Raw genomic sequence first — 17,734 nt, 5'->3', positions numbered from 1 at the left:
TAAGGGAGCCAAAGTCCTATGAGCACCTTTAGGCTTTACAGGGGTGCTTACAATTTAGCACCTCCAAAATGCCAGGACAGTAAACACACCCCACAAATGACCCCATTTTGGAAAGTAGACACTCCAAAGTTTTCAGAGAGGGGTATGGTGAGTCCGTGGCAGATTATTATTTTTTTTTTTGGTCACAAGCTAGCAGAAATGGAAACTTTTTTTTAGTTTGTTTTTTTTGTCACAAAGTGTCATTTTTCGCTAACTTGTGACAAAAAATAAAATCTTCTATGAACTCACCATGCCTCTTAGTGAAAACTTTGGGATGTCTTCTTTCCAAAATGGGGTCATTTGGGGGGTATTTATACTATCCTGGAATTCTACCACCTCATGAAACATGACAGGTGCTCAGAGAGGTCAGAGATGCTTCAAACTGGGGAAATTGACTTTTTGCACCATAGTTTGTAAACGCTATATTTTTTTTATTAAAAAAATCATTTTTTGACCAAATTCATGTATTTTATGATGAATATAATAAAAACTAAAAATCACAGCAGCAATCAAATAGCTCCAAAAGAAAGCTGTATTAGTGACAAGAAAAGGAGGTAAAATTAATTTAGATAGTAGGTTGTATGACCGAGCAATAAACCGTTAAACCTGCAGTGGTCTGAATGGAAAAAAAAGTATCTGGTCCTTAAAGGGACACTTAAGTCAAACAAAAAAAATGAGTTTTACTCACCTGGGGCTTCCAATAGCCCCCTGCAGCTGTCCGGTGCCCTCGCCGTCTCCCTCCGATTCTCCTGGCCCCGCCGGCAGCCACTTCCTGTTTCGGTGACAGGAGCTGACAGGCTGGGGACGCGAGTGATTCTTCGCGTTCCTGGCCACAATAGCGCCATCTATGCTGCTATAGCATATATCATATACCATATAGCAGCATAGAGGGTGCTAATGTGCCTGGGAACGCGAAGAATCACTCGCGTCCCCAGCCTGTCAGCTCCTGTCACCGAAACAGGAAGTGGCTGCCGGCGGGGCCAGGAGGATTGGAGGGAGACGGCGAGGGCACCGGACAGCTGCAGGGGGCTATTGGAAGCCCTAGGTGAGTAAAACTCATTTTTTTTGTTTGACTTAAGTGTCCCTTTAAGGGGTTTTAAGACTGCAGTCCTTAAGTGGTTAAAAGGAATCAAATACAGCAGCCTCCATATCACTCTCACCTTGGGTTCACTTTAAAGAGAACCCGAGGTGATTCTAACGAATGCTAACAGCACACATAGGCTGGGTCTGCATATACTGCCCAGCCTCTGTTGCTATCCCATTCCCCCCCTAAGTTCCCCCTTCGCTCTGCTATGCCCCATAAATAATCAGCCGAGCTGTCGACACACAGCTTGTCGCAGCCGGCTGTTTACCTCTGTATCAGTCTCGCTGCTCCCCCGCCTCCTCCATAGCTCTGGTCCCTGCCTGCTTCTCTTTCCTCCCCGCTGATTGGAGGGAAGAGACGCAGGCAGGGACCGGAGCTATGGAGGAGGCGGGGGAGCAGCCGAGACTGACACTTAGGGCCCTTTTACACTTAATCAGTTGCTCTCAGTTATAACTGAAAGAAAACTGATTTTCAAATTAATGCCCATGTTTTCCTATGGCACCTTTTTACACTTAACGCGTTTTAACTGAAATATTTTTCACAATGCACTGCTATGGAAAAAACGCATACTAACGCACACCAACTGATTAAGTGTAAATGGGCCCTTACAGAAGTAAACAGCCCGCACAGCTCGGCTGATGATTTATGGGGCATAGCAGAGCGAAGGGGGAACTTAGGGGGATTGGGATAGCAACAGAGGCTGGGCAGTATATGCAGACCCAGCCTCTGTGTGCTGTTAGCATTGTTAGAATCACCTCGGGTTCTCTTTAAAATGGGCTTTTTGAAACCTAGGCCCTGCTATGTAACCTCTGTAAACTGTGATGGATGCACATCCAGCCAATGATTTATTTACTCCTTGATCAGTAATTAGTTTGGGAGTGCAATTATTTGTACTACCTCTCTCCACTTGGATTATGATCAGAATGAAGCAGAAATCTGTTGAGATGGTTCCTGGCGGTAAGCCCGAGCTGAGCTCGGCCTATGCCACGCAGGAGGATTTCTCAGGCCCTGCTGGGCCGATTTGCATAATTTTTTTTGTACACGCAGCTAGCACTTTGCTAGCTGCGTGTACTGCCCGATCGCCGCCACTCCGCGCCGATTCGTCACCCCCCCAGACCCCATGCGCTGCCTGGCCAATTAGTGCCAGGCAGCGCTGAGGGGTGGATTGGTACTCCCTTTGACGTCACAACATCATCCAGCCTGTAGCCATGGCGACAAGGGAAGCCCTAATGGAAAACCTGTTCAGAACCGGATTTCCGGATGGGCTTGATCGCCGGAGGTGATCGAAGAGGGTGGGAGGATGCCGCTGCAGAGCGGCTGTCATGTAGCTAACGCTAGGCTAGCTACATGATTTAAAAAAAAAAAAAAAATAGTGCTGCGCTGCCCCCTGGCGGTTTTAATTAACCGCCAGGAGGGTTAAGTCACAGCTAGCTCTGCATTGCTGGTAGTATAAAACTATGCACCTGCTGTTTCTTTGCTTTTCCACCGTGCAACCCATTGGTAAAAATGACCACCATTCCCTAACAACTGTTAATAAATAAGTTACTTAAATGAAGCCCTTGAAGGTTGGTCTTCTTACACAGACAGCGAGAGGGAGTCTGGCAAAGACAGAGCTGTTGCTATACCACATTTCTCTATGACCCATTGTATGGTGTGTACACCTTTATAAAATGATTACATAGACGGAGCTGTCTCAGATAAGAAATGCAACAAGTTACTGTGGAACTCTGCATTACAAGAAGTGGCTTTTGAAGGAGCTTTTGACCAGCTGCTGGACTCTACCATTGCGTGCCTCTACAAGAGCTAGAAAACAACTGACCTTGAATTTGGGCTTTAAATGGAACCTGAAATGAGAGGGGTATGGAGGCTGCTGTATTTATTTCCTTTTAAAGAGGACCTGAACTCAGAACGTCCTCTCTGCTCTAAAAGATACACAACAGCATTATAACTTTTAAACAAAAAACATTTCTTTGTTACAGCTGATACAAATCCTAAAATAAATCTTCACTGTTTCTACTTCCTGATTCATGGGAGAAGACATATTAATAACATCCTGTGCTTTCAAATGGCCTTATCTACCATCTCTGCCATAGGCAGTCATGTGACACCAGGGAGAGATCAGATTACAATTTGTGATTAGACACAAATGAAGGGGAATTAAACACCCTAAACTCTCTAAGTACATACAGGGTGCATTTCTCTATGTAGTCCTGTGCAAGAGTTCAGATCCACTTTAAGCAATACCAGTTGCCTGGCTGTCCTGTTGATACTCTGCCACTAATACATTTAGTCATAGCCCCTGAACAAGCATGCAGACCAGGCGTTTGACATTGTCAGATCTGAGAAGATTAGCTGCTTGCTTGTTTGTGGTGTGATTCAGACACTACTGCAGCCAAATAGATCAGCAGGACTGCCAGGCAACTGGTATTGTTTAAAAGGTAATAAATATGGCAGCCTCGATATCCCTCTCACTTCAGTGTTGAAAGGACATGTTATGGGGTGCATATACTGTATATGAAACCACTAATATATCCTGAAAGAGTGGTGTTGTTGCTGTTTTTTAGGCTGTAACAGTGTTCCTCTACCTAAACCAGCTAGCTAATTCCACCATGGCATAGTTAACTCAGCAGCTTTGCCCAGTCTCTCTGCAAATGCTTTTCCCACCCCCTCCCTTCTGATGAGTCATGCTGCCTGCTTTAACCACTTGATGACCCAGCCTTTACCCCCCCCCCCCTTAAGGACCAGCACTGTTCTCGCGCGAGCGGCTGCTTCCTGATTAATTAGCCTGCAGCCGGCGACGCAGATTTGCGTCGCTGGTCCTGCAGCTGCCACTTTGCCGACGCGCGTTATGAGTGCGCGGTCGACAAGTGGTTAATGTCTACAGTCTTCTGCTCATCTTAAAGCGGTATTCATCTCTGACATAATATTTAATTAAAATGTGTTTTCCTACTTTTTATAACCCATACAGTTACCATATTAGCTTTTGTGCACAAGTATTATTATTCCTTTAGAAATTTACAAGTTCCCAAAGTACAGTTTATTTGCTCTGAAAGCTGCCATTGCATTTTATTCATAGCTACAGTATTTATATATTATAATGTACCCTGTGATTATTTCTGAGCTGTCTCTGATCTACACACCTTAGGAGTTTCAGCACTGCCAGGTAATGTTTACATCCCTCTCTTGCTACAATTAACCAGCCTGGCGGTATGGACGAGCTCAGCTCGTCCATCACCGCCGGAGGCTGCCGCTCAGGCCCTGCTGGGCCGATTTGCATGAAATAAAGTGCAGCACACGCAGCCGGCACTTTGCCAGCCGCGTGTGCTGCCTGATCGCCGCCGCTCTGTGGCGATCCGCCGCGAGCAGCGGCGAAAGAGGGTCCCCCTAGCCGCCCGAGCCCTGCGCAGCCGGAACAAATAGTTCCGGCCAGCGCTAAGGGCTGGATCGGAGGCGGCAGACGTCAGGACGTCGGCTGACGTCGATGACGTCACTCCGCTCGTCGCTATGGCGACGATCTAAGCAAAACAAGGAAGGCCGCTCATTGCGGCCTTCCTTGTTTATTCTGGGCGCCGGAGGCGATCGGAAGAACGCCTCCGGAGCGCCATCTAGTGGGCTTTCATGCAGCCAACTTTCAGTTGGCTGCATGAAATAGTTTTTTTTTTATTAAAAAAAAACCCTCCCGCAGCCTCCCTGGCGATCTTATCAGAACGCCAGGGTGGTTAAGAAAGCACAGGATAATGTTATCACCAGTTCGGATTTGGCTCTCACTGCAGGGAGCGTTCTATTGAAAAAGTAAGTCCTGTGTTTAACTGTTTAAATTCTGTTCTGCTGGAAAAAAAAATGTGGTAGTATATTATATGCTGTGTAAATAATCTTTTAGAGCAAAGAAGAAATGCTGGGTTTCATACTACTTCAAGCCTCATATGCACGTTCAACTGCTGTCAGCCAAGAATGTAAAAAAAAAAAAAATTGAAAAGGGAGGAGGAAAACGACCATCGTTCCTGTAGTGTAACCCAATCCGTCGATAATCTGTAGGTCATTCTACTTGAGACAGAAATAAGAGGCGAGTAAAAACTGAAAACATCCAGCAATACAAATGTCTTTGTCCAGAGCCATAACCCTGATTTCCATAGTATATGTATTGTGACTGTGATGCACCATAATGGCCGGCTATGTAAACACTGAGAGAGGTCTTCATTTGTGCTCCTGCCACTTACTTCACCATTACTAACATAACTTATCCTATCAATGTGTTCACTTGCCTAGGTTCTATCATGTCTGAACATTACAGGATGGATCATTTTGGACACTAGCTGTGGCTTTCTCCTCTATTAATAACATACATATCCTTATTCTTCATACTGTTCCATTGTCATTCCATCCACGTCCTTTTCCTTCTGGATATTAATCAGCTCCAACCTTTATGGCCATCTCCAGTTTCTTCATCTATTTTAGGCAGTGGTTTAACCCCTGTTGATTGATGTTGGACTTTAAATGCAGTCTTCTATATTACAGTTTTACTGGACAAGCAACTCCCATATATCATGTTCATAACACCTCTTAGCCTATTTAACCTAAGCCAGATTCCTCGTCACCAGTGTTCAAACAGATCAAATATAAAACTGCTGAGCCAGGCTGCCCTGACTGTGTTTTACAACCATTCTCACAGTAGTCACTAGCACATTACATTCTTTATCCAGAGAGCTATGAATCGGACACCAGCCAATAACAACTCAACAATGTTCACAGGGGGTGTCACATCAGTTCCAAAGAGGGTCTTGCCATTGGCAGTGAGATGGTCTTATTGCACATTGGGCAGGAGTTCCGCACCTCTAACCATTTTACAAGGCACCTAGGAAAGAAATAAATAAGGTACATTAAAGTGGACCTGAACTCTTGTATAGGACAGAAGGGAAACAGAAAATTGCACCGTATTTTGAGAGTTTAGCCTGTCTAATTCCCTCTCACCTGTGACTAATCACAGTGTAACTTGATGTGTCAGCTGGCTGCCTCAGCAGAGCAGCTAATTTGTAAACACAGGATGTTAACCCTATGTCTGCTTCCATGAAAGCAGGAAGTAGACACACTGCAGATTTATTGCAGGATTTGTTTTTAACTGTAACAAAGAATTTTTTTCTCTAAATTTTGCAGCGATTTTAATGCAAGTAAATGGGAAGAGCTGACGGTCAGAAAAGCACTCTGTGTCTCTGGCCTAACAGATTGTGTTGGTAAGTGCAGAATAATGATGAAGGTGGTAAAATTGTCCAAGAAAAATTGGTTGCGTGTTCGCATCCTTTCTCACTAGCGACGTTCAATTTTGCGATGGCCGACACAGCAGCGGAGCTTATTTTCACCTATCCGTCTCCTGTCTTCTTTCCACAGCTGGGCTCTGCTTCCTGTCTATTCTCTCCTGGGGGCCTGTGTCATGTGATAAATAGAGTTGGGCCGAACCTCCGATTTTAAGTTCGCGAACCGGGTTCGCGAACTTTCGCGGAACGTTTGGTTCGCGTTAAAGTTCGCGAACCGCAATAGAATTCAATGGGGATGCGAACTTTGAAAAAAAAAAAATTATGCTGGCCACAAAAGTGATGGAAAAGATGTTTCAAGGAGTCTAACACCTGGAGGGGGGCATGGCGGAGTGGGATACATGCCAAAAGTCCCCGGGAAAAATCTGGATTTGACGCAAAGCAGCGTTTTAAGGGCAGAAATCACATTGAATGCTAAATGACAGGCCTAAAGTGCTTTAAAACATCTTGCATGTGTATACATCAATCAGGTAGTGTAATTAAGGTACTGCTTCACACTGACACACCAAACTCACCGTGTAACGCACCGCAAACAGCTGTTTGTGTAGTGACGGCCGTGCTGGACTGGTGCGCACCATGGCGAGAGTGCAGGTTTTGGTGGCTTTACAGCCCATATGGTCGGCCTGGCTGATGTAGCTGAATGACAGAACAGTGACTGTCCAGCTGATCAAATTTGGTCTGACCACAATGAAGCAACGACCTTATTATCTTTTGTGTGCCCCCCGAGACACTCATCTAGGCGCCGGTCATTGCTTCATTGTGATACGCAAGCCCCTTCGACACGGCAAGGTAATGATCACGAAGGGGAATGGGCGCATGTACATGCCTTTTCTTTTGTTGTTGCAGCTGCCCGCAGTGCAGCCAGAAAAATTAGGCAGTCATGTACACGCACCCGAAAAATTATTACAGCGGCCGCTGCTAAAAAATTCAGCAATCCGCCTGGAGTCCCGGACCCTGTTGGTGGTGGCGGAGAAGGTAGTGAAGCGGCCTGCAGGCAGACATGCTGTGTGGAGGGACTGGGAGCGACTTAGTCTTCTTGGGGCAGGCCAGGCAGCCAGTCACACGGCGTGCAGGCAGAGATGCTGTGTGTGCGGGGACTGACTTAGTCTTGGGGCGGGCAGCAGCCCTCCGGGATCCATGCCTCATTCATTTTGATAAAGGTGAGGTACTTAACACTTTTGTGACTTAGGCGACTTCTCTTCTCTGTGACAATGCCTCCAGCTGCGCTGAAGGTCCTTTCTGAGAGGACGCTTGCGGCAGGGCAGGAGAGAAGTTGGATGGCAAATTGGGACAGCTCTGGCCACAGGTCAAGCCTGCGCACCCAGTAGTTCAAGGGTTCCTCATCGCTGTTCACAGCAGTGTCTACATCCACACTTAAGGCCAGGTAGTCGGCTACCTGCCGGTCGAGGCGTTGGTGGAGGGTGGATCCGGAAGGGCTACGGCGAGGCGTTGGACTAAAGAACGTCCGCATGTCCGACATCACCATGAGATCGCTGGAGCGTCCTGTCTTTGACTGCGTGGACACGGGAGGAGGATTAGTGGCAGTGGTACCTTGCTGGCGTTGTGCTGTCACATCACCCTTAAAGGCATAGTAAAGCATAGTTGACAGCTGGTTCTGCATGTGCTGCATCCTTTCCACCTTCCGGTGAGTTGGTAACAGGTCCGCCACTTTGTGCCTGTACCGAGGGTCTAGTAGTGTGGCCACCCAGTACAGCTCATTCCCCTTGAGGTTTTTTATACGGGGGTCCCTCAACAGGCAGGACAGCATAAAAGACGACATCTGCACAAAGTCGGATCCAGTACCCTCCATCTCCTCTTGCTCTTCCTCAGTGACGTCACGTAAGTCAACCTCCTCCCCCCAGCCGCGAACAATACCACGGGAAGGTTGAGCAGCACAAGCCCCCTGCGACGCCTGCTGCGGTTGTTCTCCTGCCGCCGTCCCCTCCTCCTCCCCCAAAGAAACACCTTGCTCATCATCCTCTGAGTCTGACTCGTCTTCTGCACACGACCTCTCTTCTTCCTCCTCCTCCCCCCTCTGTGCTGCCGCAGGTGTTGAGGAAACAGCTGGGTCTGATGAAAATTGGTCCCATGCCTGTTCCTGCCGTAACGGTTCCTGGTCACGCTCATTCGCAGCTTCATCCGCCACTCTACGCACAGCACGCTCCAAGAAGTAAGCGTAGGGAATTAAGTCGCTGATGGTGCCCTCACTGCGGCTCACCAGGTTGGTCACCTCCTCAAACGGCCGCATGAGCCTGCATGCATTTTTCATCAGTGTCCAGTTGTCGGGCCAGAACATCCCCATCTTCCCAGACTGTTTCGTTCTACTCCAGTTGTAGAGGTACTGGGTGACGGCTTTCTTCTGTTCTAGCAGGCGGGAGAACATGAGCAGGGTCGAATTCCAGCGAGTGGGGCTATCGCAAATGAGGCGTCTCACCGGCATGTTGTTTTTCCGCTGAATTTCTGCAAATCGTGCCATGGCTGTGTAAGACCGCCTCAAATGCCCACAGAACTTCCTGGCCTGCTTCAGGACATCCGCTAAGCCAGGGTACTTTGCCACAAATCTTTGAACAACTAGATTCATGACATGTGCCATGCAGGGTATGTGTGTCAGCTTCCCCATATGCAAAGCGGCAAGCAGATTGCTGCCGTTGTCGCACACCACGTTGCCTATCTCCAGGTGGTGCGGGGTCAGCCACTCATCCACCTGTTTCTTAAGAGCAGCCAGGAGAGCTGCTCCAGTGTGACTCTCCGCTTTGAGACAAGCCATGTCTAAGATGGCGTGACACCGTTGTACCTGGCATGCAGCATAGGCCCTGCGGAGCTGGGGCTGTGTAGCTGGAGAGGAGAACTGCCACTCAGCCAAGGAGGAGGAGGACAGCGAAGAGCATGTAGCAGGAGGAGAGGAGGTGGCAGGAGGCCTGCCTGCAAGCCGTGGAGGTGTCACAATTTGGTCCGCTGCGCCCTGCTTGCCATCGTTCACCACCAGGTTCACCCAATGGGCTGTGTAGGTAATGTAGCGGCCCTGCCCGTGCTTGGCAGACCAGGCATCCGTGGTCAGGTGTACCCTTGACCCAACGCTCTTCGCAAGAGATGACACCACTTGCCTCTCAACTTCACGGTGCAGTTGGGGTATGGCCTTTCTCGAAAAATAAGTGCGGCCTGGCATCTTCCACTGCGGTGTTCCGATGGCCACAAATTTACGGAAGGCCTCAGAGTCCACCAGCCGGTATGGTAACAGCTGGCGAGCTAACAGTTCCGCCACGCCAGCTGTCAGACGCCGGGCAAGGGGGTGACTGGCCAAAAGTGGCTTCTTCCGCTCAAACATTTCCTTCACGGACACCTGACTGCTGCTGTGGGCAGAGGAGCAGGAACCGCTCAAGGGCAGAGGCGGAGTGGAGGAGGGTGCCTGTGAAGGTGCAAGGGAGAAAGCGGCATAAGCAGATGATGCACCTGAAGGAGGAAGAGGAGAAGGAGGGTGACTTTTCTTTTGTGTGCTGCTGCTGCTTTTGCTCAGGTGGCCATCCCATTGCTGTTTGTGCCTTTTCTGCAGGTGCCTTCGTAAGGCACTTGTCCCTACGTGAGTGTTGGCCTTTCCACGGCTCAATTTTTGTTGGCAGAGCGAACAGATGGCTTTGGTCCGATCTGAGGCACACACATAAAAAAATTTCCACACCGCTGAGCCACCCTGGGATGTGGGCACTATGGGGACCTCAGCAGCTGATGCTGAAGGGCAAGTTGGCTGGCTGTACATAGGTGGCGATACATGGTGCCGGACACTGCCACCAGCTGTTTCTGATGAAGAGCTGCCCCAGCTTCTTTCAGCAACTTCTCTCCTCCTACTACTCTCTGACTCCCCCTCTGAACTGTCCCCCTCTTCATCTCCTCTATTGGGAACATACAGAGGATCCCTATCATCGTCATCGTCATCATCGTAATCATCTTGCCCAGCTTCGCTTGCCTCAGAAAAATCCAAACGTGTAGGTCCTTCATCCTCCTTACACGTTACATCCATAGTGTTGCCGCGTAACGCAGACATATGAGCTGGCGAAAATTCATCTGGCTGTAACAACAATGGCTGTGCATCAGTGATTTCACCACCACTAAATAATTCTTGCGAAGTGTCAAATGCAGCGGAAGTGGTGCTAGTAGTAGCGCTGGTGGCTGAGCAAGATGAGGTGTTCTGTGTCGCTAAATACTCAACCACGTCCTGACAATCTTGGGACGTGATGGGACGTGCCTTCTTCCGAGCACTGTACTGTGGGCCAGGTCCACACGAAATTACATTTACACGACCTCGCGCAGACCTGCCCTGCCGGGTGGCCTTCCTCTGCCTCTGGCACTACCTCTTCCTCTACCTGTTTTGTCCATATCGGGTATGCACGGAGTGGTATATCACACTGCGGGCACTCACGTAGGTAGGTGGGTTCACTTAACTGCACAGGTATGCGCACTGATGCAGTGGGTTCACTGAACAGTACAGGTATACAGTGGCGGGTTCACTGAACAGAACAGGTATACAGTGGCGGGTTAACAGAACAGGTATGCAGTGGCGGGTTCACTGAACAGGTATACAGTGGCGGGTCCACTGAACAGAACAGGTATACAGTGGCGGGTTGACAGAACAGGTATGCAGTGGCAGGTTCACTGAACAGAACAGGTATGCAGTGGCGTGTTCACTAAACAGGTATACAGTGGCGGGTCCACTGAACAGAACAGGTATACAGTGGCGGGTTCACAGAACAGGTATGCAGTGGCGGGTTCACTGAACAGGTATACAGTGGCGGGTCCACTGAACAGAACAGGTATACAGTGGCGGGTTCACAGAACAGGTATGCAGTGGCGGGTTCACTGAACAGGTATACAGTGGCGGGTCCACTGAACAGAACAGGTATACAGTGGCGGGTTCACAGAACAGGTATACAGTGGCGGGTCCACTGAACAGAACAGGTATGCAGTGGCGTGTTCACTAAACAGGTATACAGTGGCGGGTCCACTGAACAGAACAGGTATACAGTGGCGGGTTCACAGAACAGGTATGCAGTGGCGTGTTCACTAAACAGGTATACAGTGGCGGGTCCACTGAACAGAACAGGTATACAGTGGCGGGTTCACAGAACAGGTATGCAGTGGCGTGTTCACTAAACAGGTATACAGTGGCGGGTCCACTGAACAGAACAGGTATACAGTGGCGGGTTCACAGAACAGGTATACAGTGGCGGGTCCACTGAACAGAACAGGTATACAGTGGCGGGTTCACAGAACAGGTATGCAGTGGCAGGTTCACTGAACACAACAGGTATGCAGTGGCGTGTTCACTAAACAGGTATACAGTGACGGGTCCACTGAACAGAACAGGTATACAGTGGCGGGTTCACAGAACAGGTATGCAGTGGCGTGTTCACTAAACAGGTATACAGTGGCGGGTCCACTGAACAGAACAGGTATACAGTGGCGGGTTCACAGAACAGGTATACAGTGGCGGGTCCACTGAACAGAACAGGTATACAGTGGCGGGTTGACAGAACAGGTATGCAGTGGCAGGTTCACTGAACACAACAGGTATGCAGTGGCGTGTTCACTAAACAGGTATACAGTGGCGGGTCCACTGAACAGAACAGGTATACAGTGGCGGGTTCACAGAACAGGTATACAGTGGCAGGATCACTGAACAGGTATACAGTGGCGGGTCCACTGAACAGAACAGGTATACAGTGGCGGGTTCACAGAACAGGTATACAGTGGCGGGTCCACTGAACAGAACAGGTATACAGTGGCAGGTTCACAGAACAGGTATACAGTGGCAGGATCACTGAACAGGTATGCAGTGGCAGGATCACTGAACAGGTATGCACTGGCAGGATCACTGAACAGGTATGCAGTGGCAGGATCACTGAACAGGTATGCACTGGCAGGATCACTGAACAGGTATGCAGTGGCAGGATCACTGAACAGGTATGCACTGGCAGGATCACTGAACAGGTATGCAGTGGCAGGATCACTGAACAGGTATGCAGTGGCAGGATCACTGAACAGGTATGCAGTGGCAGGATCACTGAACAGGTATGCACTGGCAGGATCACTGAACAGGTATGCAGTGGCAGGATCACTGAACAGGTATGCACTGGCAGGATCACTGAACAGGTATGCAGTGGCAGGATCACTGAACAGGTATGCACTGGCAGAATCACTGAACAGGTATGCAGTGGCAGGATCACAGTACAGGTATGCAGTGGGCTGAGGGCTCACTGAACAGAACAGGTATGCAGCCAGGAAAAGCTAAGCCTAACTAATCTTTCCCTAGAGACAGACAGCAGCTCGCCCTACTCTCTTTAATGCAGGCACACGAGTGGCCGTAATGGCCGCCGCTGCCTGCCTTATATAAGGGGGGGTGGGGCTCCAGGGGCTAGTGTAGCCTAATTGGCTACACTGGGCCTGCTGACTGTGATGTAGAGGGTCAAAGTTGACCCTCAGGTGCATTATGGGGCGAACCGAACTTCCGCAAAGCGTTCGCGTGCGGCACCCGCACGCGAACCACCTAAGTTCGCGAGAACCACGTTCGCCGGCGAACCGTTCGGCCCAACTCTATTGATAAACAGTAGAGCTCAAACACTAGAGGCCTCTTGTGGTCGCATAAGGTACTTGCCATAGTGCCTGTACTGTTAGGCCTCTAGTATTTCACATGACACCGGCCCCTGGGAGAGAAGAGAGAGGAAGCAGAGCTTGCGGGGGGGAGATAAGATGCTCGTCGACAGGCGAGAGCCGACTAGACTCAGATAACTGTGTGAGAGAGGTATCTATATGTTGGCCACATCCGCCAGTGTATGGCCAGCGTAATGGACTTCCGAGGCAAATAAATCTCTTTTGGGCTTACTTGGGGCTTCTTCCAGCACCTAGAAGTCCTTTGGGTCTCTTGCCGCAGCTCCGGTCCTCCCTGGGGTCCCGCTGGCCACCTGTAAGCATCGCCGACCCATCAGCAGATCAGTGTGTTTCTGCGCAAGCGCTCGAGAGCGAGTCCGCGTCATTGGAGGCACCCGGTCATGTGGATGCGCGCCTGCGCTGATCCGCCAATGGGTCAGCGATAATTACAGGCAGCCAGCGGGACACCAGGGAGGACCGGAGCTGCGGCAAAGGACTTCTAGGGACTGGAAGAAACCCCAATTAAGCAAAGAGAGATGCAATTATTTGCCTCAGGAATCCTTTAAGGCCTGCTCTGATGTACAGCTGATGTATAGAGCAAGGCCTAAATGACACGGCAGTTTGGTGCTCATTTTCCCAGAGGTTCAATGCTAGTTTCTATACACCATAGTATTCCAAGGGACTATTGGCCAGAATAGTCATAAGCAGATTAATTACACTGGGAAACATTTTTTGCTACCTAAATCATTTTTGGTGTCTTTGATGAGAGTTGTTGATGCCGATTACAGAACTAGCTTTAGCATCACATAAGATTTTTTAGAAACTGCAAATTTAGTAATACATATAAAATAATACATTTAAGATAGGTGAATTTCAAACCATGATTTTTTTTTTTAACCTTATAATATATTACAATATTTGTCTGCTTCATCAAAACTTTCAGCTTTATCAGATTTGCTGCCAATCACAAAAACACAGACCCTAGAGCCCGTTTTTAAACGGGCTTGGGTCTGCTAGTACAGGCATAATGTAGGAATATTGCTCATATTAAAATATATACCGTATGTAGTGTGGGTATGCCTAGGGGTGTATTCAAGGCATAATGCCCTTGAAAATGATAGTCATGTATTCTATATGATAATCTATAGAATATTGATTGATAAATATGGTAGATAAGATCCTATGTTTGGCATACAAATCCATACACAAGTCCTGCCCAACCTACATCTCTGACCTGGTCAGCAGATATACACCTAGCCGTCCACTTCGCTCCTCCAACAACCTCCTCTTAACCACCCCACACTTCTCAAACTCTCATGCACGACTGCAGGACTTCACTAGAGCTGCCCCCATGCTGTGGAACTCTCTCCCACTGCCCATCAGGCTCGCTCCCACCTTCAACACCTTCAAAAAAAGCACTCAAAACTCACTTCTTCAAGGAGGCCTACATCAACTCAACACTGCCCTAATCCTGTCTGCCAATAACTTCTTGATGCAACCCCTCCTTTCGTGTCACCAACCCCTCCCTCTAGATCAGGGATAGGGAACCTATGGCTCAGGAGCCACATGTGGCTCTTTTGATGGCTGCATCTGGCTCACATACAAATCAGTAGGGTTGATTCACTAAGCTACACAGCTCAAGCAGCGCAGCCTAGTGTGTCAGCGCAAATAACAATGTCAAAGTAGGCATGCTTCTGCTGTAGCATGCACTACTAACTTACTCGCACTACCCCAAAATGAACGGCTGCTCCAATTGTCCCACTCTGGACCCTGTCAGGTCCAGCTACTTTGTTGGACGAGATCCCGTCCTACAAAGTGAATCAATCCCCAAGTCAGCTAGCTAATTGTACAAGCTGTTAGTCAGTATTTCTCCTATCTGGGAAATTGCTGATGTTGCTGAAACCCAAGAGAAGCTGAAGACGTCTCTGATATTTCCGCTGCCCGGCGGATTAACTGTATACACATCACAATGGCAACAGGGACGTGAGCCCCCCTCTGCGCATGCGCACCTGTCCCAGTTTTAAACATATTGTATGGCTCTCAGAGAATTACATTTTAAAATATGTGGCGTTTATGGCTCTCTCAGGCAAAAAGATTCCTGACCCCTGCTCTAGATTGTAAGCCTTTGGCAGGGCCCTCTCAGCTTGTGTATCATACTTGACTGTGTGCTCTTTACTCAGAATATGGAACTGGTAATTTTTACCACTACCACTCCAGTTTATGATCTGGCATTGTACTACTATCTGCATTGTGTTGGGTATCTTATTGCTATTACCTGTATTGTTGTATCTATTGTCTTTTACCTGTATTGTTCTGTCACCCCTGTTATCATTGTCTGTAATCCTATTTATTGTACAGCGCTGCGTAATATGTTGGTGCTATATAAATCTAATAAATAATAATAATATTGTGTTTCAAAGCTCCTACATGACACAGTCAGTTGAAAATTATTAATCATTTTAAAGAGGAAGTCCAGTGAAAATAATGTAATAAAAAAGTGATTTATTTTTACAATAATTATGTATAAATGATTTAGTCAGTGTTTGCCCATTGTAAAATCTTTTAAATCCCTGATTTACATTCTGACATTTATTACATGGTGACATTTTTAGTTTCAAAATATTTTATTGAGAAAAATTCAGATAAAGTCTTACAGCAATTCAGTATTCGCCGCCCCTAGAAGGAGAGAGCACAGGACTGAAGACCCAGTGAGGCCGAGGCTGAAAGCCAAGGTTGCCAGGTTCGAGTGAAAGGCAAAGTTTACATGGTGACATTTTTACTGTTGGCAGGTGATGTAGCTGCTGCATGCTTTTTTGACAGTTGGAAACAGCTGTAAACAGCTATTTCCCACAATTCAACAAGGTTCACAGACAGGAAACTGCCAAGAGTACGTACTCAGAATTTCTTTGTGGGAGGGGTTTCACCACAATATCAGCCATACAGCGCCCCCTGATGGTCTGTTTGTAAAAAGGAATAGATTTCTCATGTAAAAGGGGGTATCAGCTACTGATTGGGATAAAGTTAAATTCTTGGTCGGAGTTTCTCTTTAAGCAGGCCAATCAATCACTCATTTCTTTTCCACAAGCAGTTGATAGGCAGTGAAAAGACTGTCAAACTCTCATAACTGCTTGCTGCTGCATGGTACCTGCTCGCTGAGCACACAATTCAGCCGCTGCAGTAAACAGCTGGGCGTTTCCAGGCAGAGAGGGGAGGCGGGGCCAGATCCCGGAAGTGGGATGATGCGGGGTCTTCGGGTCGGCTTCACGGGACAGGACAGCGCAGCTAACTATAACTTTCTTTACAGGGAGGCTACAAGATTTTTAAATTAGTCCGGAGATCCGCATTAAGGAAGCAAAACATTTTTTTAAAAATGTGTTGTCCAATGTAATCTAAAACCAAGCTGCACCTGACTGACACTGCAGGGCCTCTTAAATACACAACTGTGCTCCTTACAGCTGAGACAGGTACTAAACACCACATGGAGGATGTGGATTAAATGTTTAGCACCTTTCTCAACTGTAACGAGCGCAGTTGTGTCTTTAAGAGGACTTGCAGCTCTATGCAGATAGAGTCAGTCAGTCAGGGCCCTTTTCCACTAGCAATCGCTAGCGTTCACGCTGAACGCTAGCGATTGCTGAATCGCAATTACCGGCGATTCCCCGATGTTCGCGGCCGCGATTTTGCTATGCTATGCACTGCATAGCAAAATCGCGGCAAATATCGCTCCGCCGCGCGTTCGCGTTCCCGGCAAAAACGAATCGCGGTAGTGGAAATGACCTACCGCGATTCCTATGTTAAAAAGCAAACCGTAGCGATTGCGCTGGTGGAAAAGGGCCCTCAGGGGCAGCTTGGTTTCAGATGTGCTGCCATTCCTCTCTACTGTGTACAAAACTGTAAGTTCTATCTTTCTACTGACCAGTGTAATGTTGGATGGCTGCATGTTCTGTGTATGGTTAAATACTGTTATAGGCAGCATCTCAGGCAGGGCCGGTTGTAGACTTTTTGCTGCCCGAGGCAAACTTGTGAAGATGCAGACCCCCCCCCCCCCCTCCCCCGTCCGATTTGGAATGATCACACAACACCCGACTATTTACTCTGCTTCATTTAATGTTCTCACATGACATGCTGCAGTTCAACACAATAGCACTCTGGCTGGCTGTGAGTCTGTGACAATGACAAACAAACTGCTCACCCTCAGCCACTTCAATCCTCCTCAGGAAGGTACACACAGTACAAAAATGCTGCCCCTGAAAACTCTGCGCCTGATGCAAATATTTCACCTTGCCTCATGAGAGAACCGGCTCTGATCTTAGGGACTATAAACTCTTAGCACACACAGCACTAGTTCAGTTGTTTTCTGGCATTCTGCATGAAAGCTATACTGGCTGTTTGAGATTCTGAATACTGAAATGGAACGCAAAAAAAAAAAAAATTCATAGTAGGTCATGGTAAAGTTTGTGTAAAGTTGCTGGTATGAAAGAACCACTAAATCAGATTTTTGGGGTGTGTACACACATCCCATTTTGATTGGTTGATTTTACCACTGTAGTATTATTTCACTGTGTAGTATGAGGATAAACTGATTTTGAATACTATGCATAAATTGTGTAGATAAGCTCTCATATTACATGCAGGTGATACAACTGGCCAATCAAAATTGGATATGTGT

The 17,734-nt window shown here is 47.9% G+C and overlaps 1 protein-coding gene across 2 annotated transcripts in view; it reads right to left on the bottom strand.

The window, feature by feature from the left end:
• Positions 1-4,732: 4,732 nt before the first annotated feature.
• Positions 4,733-17,734, bottom strand: part of LOC137536616 (RING finger protein 122-like) — a 46,672-nt gene continuing 33,670 nt past the window's right edge. For both annotated transcript variants that reach the window (XM_068258870.1, XM_068258871.1), the window contains exon 6: positions 4,733-5,975. In XM_068258870.1, the coding sequence (XP_068114971.1) occupies positions 5,879-5,975 (97 nt within the window). In that variant the 3' untranslated portion in view covers positions 4,733-5,878. The remainder of the gene's footprint in view (positions 5,976-17,734) is intronic.

The sequence above is a fragment of the Hyperolius riggenbachi genome, chromosome 10 (assembly GCF_040937935.1).
Source record: "Hyperolius riggenbachi isolate aHypRig1 chromosome 10, aHypRig1.pri, whole genome shotgun sequence".
NCBI classification, from domain to species: Eukaryota; Metazoa; Chordata; class Amphibia; order Anura; family Hyperoliidae; genus Hyperolius; species Hyperolius riggenbachi.
This window is presented reverse-complemented; position numbering and strand designations above follow the sequence as displayed.